General features: G+C 39.2%; 1 protein-coding gene across 1 annotated transcript in view; it reads left to right on the forward strand.

The window, feature by feature from the left end:
* kiaa1549lb (KIAA1549-like b) overlaps positions 1–15264 on the forward strand; it is a gene marked incomplete at both ends in the record, with an annotated part of 69290 nt that overhangs the window by 35245 nt on the left and 18781 nt on the right. The window contains 9 exons of the mRNA XM_079255444.1: positions 1456–1938; positions 2034–2149; positions 6540–6759; positions 7029–7162; positions 8042–8210; positions 10830–10889; positions 13833–13984; positions 14405–14576; positions 15079–15242. Of these exons, the coding sequence (XP_079111570.1) occupies positions 1456–1938; positions 2034–2149; positions 6540–6759; positions 7029–7162; positions 8042–8210; positions 10830–10889; positions 13833–13984; positions 14405–14576; positions 15079–15242 (1670 nt within the window). The remainder of the gene's footprint in view (positions 1–1455; positions 1939–2033; positions 2150–6539; positions 6760–7028; positions 7163–8041; positions 8211–10829; positions 10890–13832; positions 13985–14404; positions 14577–15078; positions 15243–15264) is intronic.

Consider the following 15264-nt stretch of genomic DNA (forward strand, 5'->3'; position numbering starts at 1 on the left):
AATTCCCCCCTCATTTTCCATACAGACACTAACTTCCAAGAAATCAGTAAAATCCTCAGCGGAAGTCTCTACTCCTATAAATTCAGAAGGAAACGCTCAGATCCAAATGTGCACACATGTAAAGCCAAACATGTCAACACAGAAACAAGTCTGCAAAGCATTTAAATAGAAATGTTCCAAAGAGCCCTCTTTCTTCTTTTAATGCCCTCCACCGCCTTTTAATGGAAAAGAAGAATCTGTTCTCATCACAGACTCCGCATTTTACTGAACAGGTGCTCCATTGGGGCAGATCCCAACACACTCCCCACTTTCCATGACTTCTGAAGATTTTTTTATGCTGAATAAAGGCTAAAGATTCAACTAAAAATCTGTTGAAATCTTTTCTTCTACAACTTTTGCTGCTGTGGTAGAACCTGTTAAAAGCCACTCGCGTAAAGATTAAGCAACAATTGCTGAATGTTATGAGCAGTCGTCTTCTCCCTCCTGGTCAGAAATCATCTTGACACAGAAGACAAGTCCCTCCTCTCTGGGACCAATCACCAGCTCCAGTAGTAATAAATCAAATACCTTTTTGGTCAGACAAACAAACTTTAATACTGCTGCTTTCTCTTCAGTAACTACATCCTTTAGAGATTGCCAGAACAACATTGAATGCTATTTTCAGTTTTGGCACAGAAGTAATGGCACTATATACAAAGTGGAAAAGCACCAATCATGGGCCTCTTCAAAGCAACGCTTTTAAATCAGAAAATGTATCTACTGGCTTTGAAAGGGCAAAATCTAATTTTTCAGCAGATGGCTCATCACATGAACATCCAAACCTGGAAGACAGACAGGAGCATAATGTGCATATATTAAATTCAAATGATTCAACAGCTGTTGTCAGTGATCCACATCCAGTTTATTCAGCTGATGAAGATTATCTGTCATCTGCCTATGTGGGAGGATTATCAGACTGTAAAGAGCATAGTTCTGAATTGTCTCCTACTTATCTCAGATAAGTAGCCATCGATCCAAAGCCAAGAGTCACCGTGAGCAATTCTGCGACATGAGCCTGGGGGTCAGATGCTTCTCTACCCCTCTCTTACATAACAACTGCTGCTGAAAGATTCTCCCAAGCATCTTCTTTTCATCTGGTGCACAAGAGTAGGCACAGCCCCCCCTCTGGCCGATGTTCATTCTCCTGAATCTGCATTTGATTCAGCTGACCTAGTGTCTTCCGTCTCCTCCTTTCATTCTACCTTCTCAGTAAGTCAGTAACCTTTTAATCACCACCATATTCATCCTCTCATTTATCCTCTTGATACCCAAAACCCGCCATTTCAGTGTCAATGTTGCCGACACCAACTGTCCATTGTTATCTGTCTCCTTGAAACCCGCAAATAACATTAACTTTGACCTCATCTTTAGAGTCTGAACCCTCACAGGAAGTGACTGAGACATTTGTTCTTACAGAAGCTGAGGAGGATGAGTCAACTGCTGGAGCATCCAAATCAGTTGTGCTCATTTTCCCCAAAGAAAAAGAGGCAAGTTCAGCACCCTCTCAGTCAGACTGGATAACCCTTTCTACTGGTACCACGCAGGGTGCATCTCAGGTATCACCTCTGACCCCACAACAGGACACCACAACAGCCTCTGTGAAGCTCACCACCACGCTTGCAGCTTCAACCACGCAAAATCCCACCACAACCACGCCTTCTCCAAGAGTCACAACACAGTCAACCACGACAACCACAACACAGCCCACACCTATCACCAGAAGAACTACAACTACCACCATCAGGACTTACACCAGCAGGAGAGCGTTTACGCCACCTGTTCCTAAAACAAGCCCCCCAAGGGAGGTTACTGCCATCTTTGTCTCACCTTTCACCACCACTACCACAGAGGTTCCACCACAGCAATGCAACATCACAGAGAAATTATGGGTGAAAACAGGTAAACAATAGTTTTTCATGGATCATGAAGAAGAATTGAGAACCTTTGTATTTTTGTGATGTGTTTTGTTTGCCACCTGCTCTTGTCTTTCTTAGTTGTTTCAATCTATGTGAGAAGAAACAGGCTGGATAGCATTCAGAGGCAGAACTTGAGAAGGGGACTAAGCCAAGGCCTCAGGAAAGCTCTGAATGATTCCTCTGCCCAAGCACAGGTCAGGGGGCTGTCATTTACTTCACATTATTCCTCAACTGCAGTGTCATACATGGCACAGTGTGTACCAATAATGTGTTCACTTGTATGAGTATATTCATTGGAAGGCAGCACCTAAACTAGACAAATAAAAGCTCCACAAAAATGTTTTCCGAAAGTTCTCAACAAACGCAGAGCAGTAAAAATCCATCAGCATCAGTCTTCAAATACAGCATGTTTATCTTGCTTAGTTTGTACAAACGCTGTTCTTAAGTAGTGAGATTTAATTTTCCCCAGGTCTCTTTCCTCTCTCTCTCTCTCTTCCCTTACCTTCCACATCTCTTTCCTCTTCCATCAGATTTCATAAAACCTTTAGCCAAACAAACCAAAAGTTAACCAGGTTAAAAGACATTCTTCACAAGTGTCCCCATCCCAACATGCAGCATGGTGTAAATTACTTTTACTTTAGCGATGTGAATATTTGATAAGTTGGCACTTTATTGTGCAGAACTCAGAAGAACCTGGGATGCTAGCAAAAACTGAAAGCAAAACCTGCATAATTCCCTATGTTGTTTATGTATACAACTATACAGTTTATATAACCGAATCACTTGTTTTCCATAATGGTGACCGAGCTGGAGTACATGGGATTGAAGGACACCATAAAAATGCCAAAAACCTAGTAATAATAACAATAAATACAATGGACATGTTCCAAAACATTCGCTCATGTTGACCAGTGAAAACTCATATCTTTATAAATCCACACACGCATGAGTACATACATACATACATGCATACATACATGATCCACATTCAGACATATATTCAGTAAAAGTTTACTGTTATGTTTGGGGAAGGGGAACCTGTATCTCTTCTCTGAAATGGATAATACTGATACTCAGATTAAAACATACAAGAGTTGTCAGATAAAATGTTATTTATCCAATTGTTGCCTGTTAAAAAAGCTCAGCAGGCTAAGAGGAACAGGTGCTTCCAAAATCTTACCTGCCTTTTTGAGCAGACTGAATATCTGAGGTGTAGATTTGACAAATATATTGCCATACCAGCTGGTTGTACATTAAAAATGAACTGATTCTATTGTTACTCTCTGCTGAAATAAACACCGTACCAGTAAGACATGGTCATAATTTAGTTTAGTTTCCCGGAAATATACCCATCATTATTATTTTTTCCACAAGTCTCACATGGAATATAAAAGTATTAAAAAGTATCAAAGTAAATGCATTCATATGAATTCAGAAAAAAACCCAAAAATTCTGTTTATATTTGGTGCAACAACTCTGTTCTAGGATCTTCCTGCCCTTTCATGTCCACCAGAGAAGTGCCTGAGGCTGGGAAAGCAGCAGCAAAAGACCCCTGCAGTACAGAATAGAACAACATCAATGACAATGATTTAGTCAGATAATATTTCAAAAGGAAAGCTGAGGATGGCCATGGGCTGCACAGTGGCCTGCAGAGGAGACACTGGACGTAGGCTATAGCTGCTTAGAATACTTCTGGATCATATTTACTAAAGGAACGTGTAAGAGGACATCAGCTGATAATATTGACTATACTGCTTGCCAGAAGTAACACTATGCTTAATTTTTGTCACAAGAACCACTGATATAGGTTGATTGTCTTTTGGAAAAAGTTCAAGTTCACGTTTATTTATTTATTTATTTGCATCTCTTTATTTAAATCTCTAAATTGAGTCAATCAGATCAAAATATTAAAACACCCATTAGTTGTTACTGTTTCCTAATTTTACTCTTGCCACAAAGCTGGATGTATTAAATCAAGGACCTTCATGTAGGCTATGGGAGGAGATGAGAACCAATATAGAAATTAGGTTGAGTGACTGCTTCCCAGAAGGGAGCATGGTGTCACATATTTGAACTGTACCAACATTAAAACAAGATGTAGATTAAGACTGTGGCAGAGCTTTTGAAACATTACAGGAGATATGCATCTATTCACAGTACAGTACAGTGAAAAAAAAAGAAAAAAAAAAAGAGCATTCAGAGAAAAATATCTTCCAATATATGCCCCAAAAAACAAATCCAGTACACACACAATGTTCTGATTTTTTCTTTCTTTCTTTCTGTCTGTATGTGTGTGTGGGGGTTTTTCATTTGTAAAAATTGTCATGGTTACCATTGTATCAAACATAATCTATCTCCAGAAAACCTCTAATACCCTCACTGAGTGTGACTTTGTATTAGGACCTCTTAGTCATGCAAAGTTAATAGGCATCCAGAGAAATAATTACGTGGGGAAAATGAAGAGTTAAACTCCACACTGTTGGCAAAAATGTCTTTTTTCTATTATTTCTCAACATGGAAGTATCAAAGATGGCATCCTAGCAAAGTGAAGGTCACTGCACTCACATGTTCACAACCAGTCCCCCTTGTAGTGTTAGAAGGTGTCTTGCTTCAGTGCACCTCTGTCACCCATTTCAGCATTGCATGGTTTCCTTTTAGCAGCACAGCTTTTTCATCCAATGGGAAGCTGGCTGTTAGATGGGGAAATTGCCTGTGTGTTTAATTATAGGCTATAAACGGTTGGGAGGAGAGCAATGTGCTAAAAAGATGATGAGCAATAGACTGAAAGAAATGAACTACAAGACTAAAACCATTGTTAAAAGAAATGAAAAGTGAACTTTTTTTGTACGATTTATGTGGTTAGTTCTTATCCAAGACTTGAAACTTTTGAATGCCAGATCTCAGACCTGTTGGTTTAATGTCTGTCACGCTCTCAGAGATACAGTTAATAAGTGTGCTCGAAATGCAATCTCTTAATAACACCTTCACATGGTGAAGCCTGAGAGGATGAGGCGATAATAAAGGCCTCTTTTGACAGAGCTCCTAACAAGGCTGAATTGTGGAGAAGTGGAGGAGTAACTTTTAGCAACAGAGACTAGAAGCTCTCAGTGTTTCGACAACCCTCTCAGCGCAGGCTTTCATATAGGTTTAGGTAACAGATCTAAATAGTTTCACCTCTGATGCACAAAGTTCACTGAAAAGTCAAACTCCTTCTGACACACACACACGCACATTTCACTGTTGTGATAAACAGCTGGAAAAACCCTTGTGATAGTAACACCTGTCCACGTAATAAAAGATTCTGTCCAGAACTCATCTCTACTTCACCCTTTTTTTTCTTCAGTATCTCTCCTCTTCATCGGGTTCTTATTGATGACTAGTTGACATCCAGTTTAAAGTTTACAGTTGGTGTAGTTTAGTCATGAATAGCTTCTTTTTTATTTGTAAATGAATTTAACGTCTGATGTAGCTTTGCATTTCTTTACAGTAAATATTTTCTACTATTTTCGGCACTGCATCGTAAGAGAAACAGAAGTGTGATTTAAAATATTAACAATTGTTCTGCTTCATTCGGATGTTCCAATACAAAAATGAAGTTGCCATTATAACCATTGTTAGTATTTTACACCTTTGATTTCCTGATACTGAGCCAAATTCAAATGGCACGCTTACAAGATCAGATCCCTGCTTGACCTCCACATGATTTTGACTTTGGAATCAAAGCCAATGGTAAGATCATGTTAAAAAGGGAGGAAAAAGATGGATAAGATACTTAACTTCAGTAAAAGTTAATGAAACTGTAACTAAAACAGCAGCTATCTGTCAAATAAGGAATGAGTTTTAGTTCTTTTTTTCTTACTCTGTCCTGTCCAGCAATTTAGCATATAGAACTACACTCTGTGCGCCATACTTAGCCAGACAGATTTACTCTACCAAGCGTCTAGTATAAAGCTGCCTTTGGTATTCTGAATGTTTGTATTATTATTTCATGGTGATCATCAATCCTGATTTGACAATCCTGACCATGGCAGGGAAATAAAAAGTAGGAAAAGGAAAACAAAAGAAAGAAAGGAGAGGACATAAAGGTACAGAATTAAAATGTGTAGGGAAAAGTTGACTAAGATGCCAAAATCACAGTATTTAAAAAAAAAAAAGAAAAAAAGAGTTAGTTTTGTATTGAAAGCAGTTTGATACAGTTCTTAACATCTATTCATCATTGGTATTATTTCTCTTTTATAAATCTAAACAAACTTTTTGTTGGATATGTCACCATGTTTTTGACGTTACTCAGAAAGTTATTTAAAACTTTGTGGCATAAATTATTTTATACTTTGAGGGTTTGTTATTGTCACAAGTGTGTTTCTAAATACCACATTTCCACTTAACCTGATGCATCAGCGACAGATTGCAGTCCGAAATACTCACACCAAGACAGAAATATGAAACATTATTTTTCAGATGGTATAACACTGTCATCTAATTTTTGCTTCTCAGGTAAAGTACTTCAGAGACTCTAAATGTTCGACACATTTCCAATACAGTTTGTGGATCACATCTGACTCTTTTTTCACTCAACTCTTTCAGGTGGAGACTGTATTTGGTTCTCCCAACATGACAGTGGCTTATCATGTAATTGGAGGGGACATAGTTTACCCTCCTTCAGTGGTGATGGAAGGTTTGGCGTCCTACGGCCGCGATAAGCTGATTGCAGATCTGCGACAGTATCTCCCCATGGTCACAGCCCTGCCTCTCCCTGTTGCATTGTGGCGATCCAGCCCTGCCACTGGCTTCCAGCTGAAAACAGGTCAGAGAGTGCTCAGTCAGGATGAAAACAAATAAATAAATCAGAGATCAGCTTGAGAGTTACTATTATCTGTTAATGCTGTGACTGTGTAGTGCGAGAAAAAAAACGTTTTTGGATACTTATGAAGAGAAAAACAAACAAACAAAAGAACAGAACCACTAAAAATGCCAATAAAAATTGTCATTATATAATTAAACTAATAAATTCTTATATATTGGTCTAAATGTAAGGTCAATGATTAGTTTTTTACTGAGATGTTTCTGTTGCAGTGCTGCAGTTTGTGGGAGCAGGTGATAAGCCTCTTTCCTGTCGCTTCTCTCAAATGATGGAAAAGAGGCTTGAGAAGGTGTTGTCAGAGGCACAGGCCAAAGTGCTCCACGTTAAAAGCAGACTCTCAGTGCAGGTACTGTGAAGGAGAAATTGTATTGCATGTTTTTTTTCTGCACTGCTTTTCCTGTTTCTATTTAAACATTAAACATAACTGGTGGACTTGATTATGAATTAATATGAACATTGTGTTCAGATGTGGATAAAATGGTTGGCACCCATCTGTTGATCGAAGAAAAAACAAAGTAATGATAACTACAAATTTGATATATATATTAACCAGTGAAATTCAGACATTGCTTTTGATTTGTTGTTCAACACAATGATTTAAAAACAGGCCTGGACAGAAATAATGGTACCTTTAGAAAATATTGAAAATAATCTGATCCTAGGGTTCAGACATATGAAATTGAAATGTATTATAATTAACATCACAGTTGATTAAGTTTCTGTCACTAACAGAAGAGTGCCTTGCCAATAATTATGCCCATGTCTGCATATTCTCCCACATATCTGACTAAGCTTTCACGATTTTGTTCTTTTGCAGACATCAATGCCATCATGTGGCTTATGTAATTTATTATCCACAAAAAGATGCAAACTGGCTAATTTTGAGTAAAATATGTGTTGGAGTGTGTTATTTTTTAAGAGCTGCTACTGTGATGCAAATTAGTTATGCTAGACAGTGAATGCTTGCATAGATGCTAATGAACTGCCTTATTAAAGTGCACCCTATATTAACACTAATTTGACAGCTAAGCATGAATGTAAAATATGATGGTACATTATTTTATTACAAACTTTAACTGCAAATTTCTTTGGTTATTGATCCAAGGCAAATAAAGTTTGTTTTGTTACTCTCTTTTACATGAGTTCCTTTAACTTGCAGATCAAAGCATAATGTACAATCCAAAACATTTCAATTATTACAAACATTTTTCTGTTTTTTTCTTAGATGCTGAATGTCTCTCAGGCCGCAGGCTCTCCTGCTGTGTCACTGGTTTATGCTGTAAGAAATGGGACAGGCTATCTTAATGGCACAGCTGCCTCAAACCTCCTTGGTCAGCTCTCTGCTGAGCTGGTGGGCTACTTCCTCTTCTACCCCCCACTTATTGTTGCCGAGCGTAAGTATAGTTTACATGTTATATTCTGCAGAACATGTAAAGAGTAATTTGAGAGCATTAAGTGTTGCTTAAAGAAGTGCTCTTGCTCTTATTGGCAATATTTTCTGTCAAAAAACAAACAAACAAACTAACTAACTAACGCACACAGAATTTGTAAGTGTCTCTACTGGTCTCAGTGGATTCCCAGTCTACTTCCAGTGAGATATAACAGAGACAGACTTCACAGATTTGACTTTTCCTTGACTCATCTGCAACTGGAAACTAAGTGTCTAAGTTCCTTTCCTTTTTTACTTAATGACATCACTATTAAAAATCTTTAACTGATGCCTGGATACTGAACAGTTTGGGACTCTTCAAGACAGTTTAGCTACCTTACAATTCACCATTAGGGATCAATTGGTTGACCAGTTACAGCTGATTTTACCTACTTAGCAAGAGACTCTCAGAGAGCTTGGTGACTAGATCTCAATCCAGTGCTTTATGTGGGAAATGCTGCCACCATGTAAAGCTATGAACAAAAGCAGACAAAGAACTGGTGATCTTCATGCTGTCCAGGTCTTGGCATTAACTTAATTTTCCTTTGCAATTTTTGCCAAACACAGAGAGATCCTTTATTTTTTAAAACTAGCACAGACAGGAGATATTATGCAAAGAAGTATACAAAAAAAGAATGCATATGTTGATGGAGAATTGTATACAAGAACAAAAAAAAACAAACAAAACACAAGCTCTGTCTCCGTTCTACATCTAGATAAGCCATAGAACAAACTATGCTGCAGGATTTAGAAGCAAAGGCGGATTTGCAAGCAGTAACCTAAATGTTATGCTTGATAAAAATCAGTCCATCTGAAAGGAAACAAGACTTTTTTAGCTGAACAATTTAGCTTTGCGGAAGCTTTTCTACCCAGTTATTGCAGCAGTTCCCATGACTCTCCAGCTCTTTATAAAAGAACTATAGAGTTCATGACTTTCATTACTTGCTTTCCCTGCAGTGGCCTTTCCATCTGCACAGATGTGATGTATTTACAGATGACTGATGACCAGCTGCACCTGGTAAACAAAATATGGTCACATAATATTTCCCTACTTTATGAGCAAGTGTCTGCAGCCGGCATCTTCCATTACGTAACCATTCAGCCCGCAATGGATTATGGGATGCAAACAATGCCAGAGGATACTGATACAAGATTAAAAATTTGGAGATCTTGTCTAAACTGAGGAGAAATTAAGGTTGTACTTCTGAGCCAAATTTGGTTTGCATCTCTTAAACTCACTCTGTAAAGGATTTAGCTCCTGATCTGCAATATCACTGAAGGCAGATAGCGGTTTTGGTTTACAAAATTAAGATAAACAGAGACTCCGTTAGTAAGCCTGAAATTAAAAGTCACTTTGTGCGGTGATTGAATTAAGCTAGAAAATCTAGTTACCTACAGGCAGAATGTTTAACAGTCGGAGCCTGAAGGGAGAGGAGGAGAACTCCATAGGAAGGAAAAGAGATACTGATATGGAAGAATGTCTGGTGAGACAACAGAGTAAAGGAAAGAATGAGAGAGTGGGTAGCAGGGATATTGCCCTGTTTGTTTTGTAGTCACACTGACAGTGATATTACACTTTTCGCAGGAGGTGTGAGCATATGCTAACAGTGGCTGCCATCTCACTTCAAAGCCAATAATTGCAGTAAATAATTAACAGTGGGGATATTCTCCCATCACCTTGGGCTCTGGCATAGCGGAAAAAGTCCCAGGATCTCACACCTCTCCAAAATGCCCGCTTGCAGCACTCTGGTTTCTTTGGCACTTATGTAGACGGGACTACAGCGTTCAGCTCTTTAACATCTCCACTGCACTCTTCAGGCAGTATGTGAGTGAGGCAATGGGAAATTTATTGTCCGCAATTGAAAACTTCACTGTATGTGCAGGTGTAAAATATGAAATATTATTTTATTAATAGTTTTTTGTTGGAGAATTCCTTTTTTTTTTTTTAAATTGGAATTACTTCCAGATGCCCTTCAGTGTTTAAAGCCCCCCCCACCCCAGCTGCTTTCTTGTCCACATGATTCAAGCTAATAGAGTGCATGGAACTGATTTTGCTGACAGCCCTGCAGCCCTATCCATTACCAGTGCTAAAACGTCTGATCATCTCACCCCTCTACCTCTGTCAAGCTTCAGTGTACAGTTCTGTGAGTCGACTTTTACAGACCACTGATACAGCATTCCCCCAAACACTTCTGCACCAGCTTCCAGCACAAGAGCTTAATCAGGCAGGAAAAAGTTGTCAGAGAATGCAGAGACAACCCAAGTCAGACAGCTTAAAGCCCCTCGTTGCCTCTGTATTTGTCTGACATTAAGCGATAATGAGACTTTAACTGCCCATATCCTTAATGAAATCTGCATATTTGACCCAGTTTTGTAACTGGGCTCTGAATTTAAGTTAGTTTGGCCAGCAAGAACACCAACAAAAGACATATTTTTCATAATCAGTTCAAGGAATGAAGCTTTATTGTACAACAACAAAAAACAAAGAAACAATCAAACAAATATTCCAAGCACAATACAAAGTGTCTTGTTGTGTAAAAAGATGCCTGGTTTAACCTACCCTTTTCTCTTTTTCTCTTTGCAGCACTTGAATATCACAATCTGAACACATCTATTGCAACTAGAGACTTCTGGGTTGTCACAGGTAGGGGTGCCAATCATTCAGTATATTACTGATTTAGGGGAACTTGTAAGGACAATATTACAGAATGCAACCACCAATATGTCACCATCAGACGCTAATTTAAGATTTCATACTCTAGTTCACCTTTCACAGTAGATATTTTTACTTGACAGAACTTGATATGTTTTAAGAAAGTCACAACAGTAAAACTTCCTGCAAGTGGAAAGGAGCCCTCATTCACATGTCATATATTTGTGAAACCTCATAAAGTGGTAGAAGGGTAGAAGAGAAAATCCACAGGGCTCATGTTACTGAAGTTTGAGCCCATTTCTGGACAGTGGGTTTTCACAACCATTTATTAGACAGTTGGTGCTTTCAGTTCCTTGGCTGTTAAATTTGCTTTTTGGTAAATGTTTGTGCATCACATCTACTAGTTAATAAAAAAGATTATGATGAAAATACGATGCTTCATGAACCAGCATATTAAATAATAATGCAGAAAAAAAAGTTTTAGTGGAGTTACCTGGTGTGTTAATAATCTGGCTTGAAGGATTTCTTCTCTTTTGAATTAATCATAATTTGTAATGTGGGAAGCTCCGACTTGACATAAACCAAAGTTGGACTGAAAAGTTGAAAGTTTATTTTTTATATTGGTGAGTATAGAAAAACCTGCTTTCCTGAGTAGGCAGTCTTACTGAGGTTAAAGTGTGCCTCAGAAGAACATCAAGTGGTAAAATGGCTGGTAGACTACTATAGGGCTAGACAAAGGAGGTGAGGTCAAAGCAGGCAAATAAAAGTAGGCAGAAGTCCAGAGGAACAGGCTAAGGAAGGATAAGGCAACAAGGGCCAAAAAGACTGATAGAAAAACTGTAGTATAGAAGGTGCTGGGTCACTAGACAGATGGTGAAAGACAATCCAGTACTGAAGGAGTGAGCAGAAAACATTAAAATGCCATGCGAAGCAGGTGAGCATTTTAATGCAAGCACCAATCAGACCCTGACATAACTGAAATGAACTGTATTATGACACTAGTAAATGACTGTCAGTGTAGATTGAGACCAGGGTGCATTGACAGTGGATCTTTGGGTTCTGTGGGTTTCAGCTGAGGCTGGACATTATAGTCAGATTAGTGGAGTTACAGTGTTGGACCATTGCCTCAGGCTTTTTGTCAGGTTCCTTTGATCATTAGTTACAGACTGCATTGCACTGCTGATGGAGAGCTGTTGCCATACGGTTTCATGTCATCAACATTATTGCATGAGCCCAAGTTAGGATTTTTGGATAATTGAATCATTGTATTGTTTATACAAGATAACCTACTTCTCTTATATTCTGGAGTTTTGAAGACCGTTTGTTTACTCAGTGATCTGCAGTAGGTGGTCACATGCAAATACTTTTTTTTGCCTGTTTCCTTTAGGAAATATAACTTTTCACCACAACATTAAAACTGTTTTTTTCCCCCTCTCATTCTATTTGGGTTTTACCTTGTCATGTCCCCTGATCCTCTCTCCTTCACTCTCTTCGGTTGCGACTCCTCCCTGACTGCTCACTCAACACTTCCCCATCCAATTCTTTCCCTTATTTGTGTTCATTGGTGGTACTAAGTTGGATTTGTTCCCAGTGGGGATTGGACTCTGCCAAGGCTACCCATTGTCCCAGATTCTGCTCATAACTTTGATGGACAGAATTTGTAGGTGCAGCTGAGTTGTTGACAGGATCTGGCCTAATGGACCTAAGACTGGGTCTCTGCATTTTGTAAATAATAAGGTTCTGTTGGCTTCCGCACCGTGATCTCCAACTCTCACTGGAGCCATTTGAAATTGAATGCGAAATGGCTGGGATGGAAATCAGTACCTCCGAATTCACCAAAAAAGTGTGGCGCCCGCTCTGGTGTTAGGAATGAGAACCTGGCCCAGGTCAAGGACTTAAAGTATCTCAGTGTCTCGTTTAAGAGTAACAGAAGAATTAAGCTCATAGCCTTTGTCCTCTCCATGGATACTGACCAAAAGAATTAATTGCCGAAATGACTTTCCTCAGTGGGACAGTGTTTGTTTAGGTTAAAGTCACCCAGGAGAGGCTTGTACTAGACCTGCTCAGACATCTGGTCTGGATGCCTCCTGGGGGATTTTTCCAGACCTATCCTACAGGGATGAGATCCTGGAGAAGACCCAGTGCACAATGGGGGAAATGCCCTGTGATTCCCCTGAGGGAGTTGGAAGAATTTGCCAGGAGAGGGAAGTCCTGGTCTCTCTGCTAAGGCTACTACCCCCTTTACCAGACCCCATATAAGTGTATAATATTTATTGAAACATCAAGCATCCAACTGTCACTATTCAGATATTTCAGCAAACCCCACAAACCCCTTATTAAATCCTCATCATTATTAATAATTGTGATTGATGACCACCAAAGGCTGATATGCTTCCAATATGTGCCATTTCAGGCTTCCCACATTTATCTGTGACATGACAATCTGCAATAAAATCTTGTAGAATGAACAGGGCTTTAGGCTGGCAGCATGTGTTTCACAACAGGAAATTTGAGTGTGACACAGTGGTAAAAGTTATTTGTTGCATTTGTCAGTTGTAACAATGTAGATTGTTGACGTACAATTTCTGTTCTAATTTGAAAGGTTTATGAAGCTTTTATATTTCAGGATTATTGGTTCCTTTGAAGAAAACATCCATGTGTGAAGCATTGTGTAGGTCTTTAATTCAAGTTTCAACCACCAGTATAAAAAACACTGAACTAAAACAAGTCTTTTCTATATACTGTACAAACTCCATTTTCCTGCACTGTCCAGGAAGAAAAGAAATTACTTTCAATTTATCTGGAGCACAAACACATACATATCTAACCCCCCCATTTCATCCTTTACTTTGAATATCTTTTTGTCCTTAAGAGCAATTTATTATCTCTCTTACGGCCATCTGTCCATCCTCTTTCTTTCAACTACATTTGCAGTGATCCAGGATGTTGATAATGCCAGCCTGGAGGGACAGTACCAAAGCTTTGCCAGACTAATGGAGCAGCGGTTGGCAGAGCTGTTTATGATGGCAGGCCAGCAGGGCACTCGATTTAAACGAGCCACTACTGTAGGCAGCTACACCGTCCAGGTATGACGTCGATAGTTTCTTCCTCTGGTGTTTTGCCTGACGGCAGTGTTATGTCAGTCAGACGCCAATTAAGCCAGATTGTTTTGTAGGCTTGTTGCTAACAATATGAATATTTCATAAGATATACACTTTGATAAGCACTTCTGCATGCGCTTTAATGATTGCTTGTGGTCACCCCCAATAATTAGGAGCTCCTCAGCTGATAATCTGCTAATTGCCCATCAAAGCAAGCCAGAGGTTGAATCTTTACTAAACATGTAGTCTATTCTGTTCGTGTGGTTTTTTTTTTTTTCTCAAGTGACTTCACACCAAAGTGCTCAGATTAATTTATGTTGTATTTGATCTAATGTAGCCTGGGAGATTCAAGGTTTTTAATGTTGTGTAGTTCATGAATGTACATGCTGTGTCATTTCTAATCAGATGGTGAGTATCCGCAGAGTTTCGGGGTTAAAGAACCCAGCAGAGATGACTTATTACATCCAACGCAATGGCACTCCCCTATCAGGCACTTCAGCTGCCAAGGTCCTGAACACAGTGGATTCTCAGACAATGGCACTTACCCTGGGCTACTTTGTCCAGCTGCAAGCAGAACGTAAGAACAGCTTCCTTTTAACATTTGACAAGTAGGCAAATCGACAGACAGTCTCACAGTAAGACATGCAAACCAAAATGCATGACTCATACTGAGTTTGAAAAGAAAAGCTTGTGTGGGGTGAGGGGCATAGAAGAAAAAGAAAGGTTGCTCAGTAATCTCTCCCAAATGCTCTCAGTGGGACAGTGTTTGTTTGGACTGCAGAGCTCCTCACTGCTAAGAGGCAGAGAAATAGGGGAAAAGGGTGAGTGCATGCAGCATTCTCTTATAGATTGTTGCCTGCAATAGCTGAATCAGGCACTCTGTATATGATGCTGAGCTGTGTGCATTTACATTTGGTGTGGGTGTGACAAATCCTTGTGCTTGTTTAAGTACTTAAAGCAGACTGTGTATCATATTTCCAACAAATAAACCACTGGACAAACAGTTATCATTTAGTAATTAAGGTTGACATTATGGCAGATCATGGAGAAATGGTAAAAACATGTTTTTGCTTTTTCAGCTGTGGTCAAGAACCCTCCCAATAACCTTTGGATAATTGCTGCAGTGTTGGTTCCAATCTCAGTGGTAACACTCATTATTATCATCATCACAGCTGTGCTGTGCAGGAAGAATAAGAATGACTTTAAAGCTGATGCCATCGGTAACCTTAATCCCCGAGCCAAGGTACTCACCTTCCTCTCTCTCC

The sequence above is a fragment of the Telmatherina bonti genome, assembly GCF_933228915.1.
Source record: "Telmatherina bonti genome assembly, chromosome: 1".
Lineage (NCBI taxonomy): Eukaryota > Metazoa > Chordata > Actinopteri > Atheriniformes > Telmatherinidae > Telmatherina > Telmatherina bonti.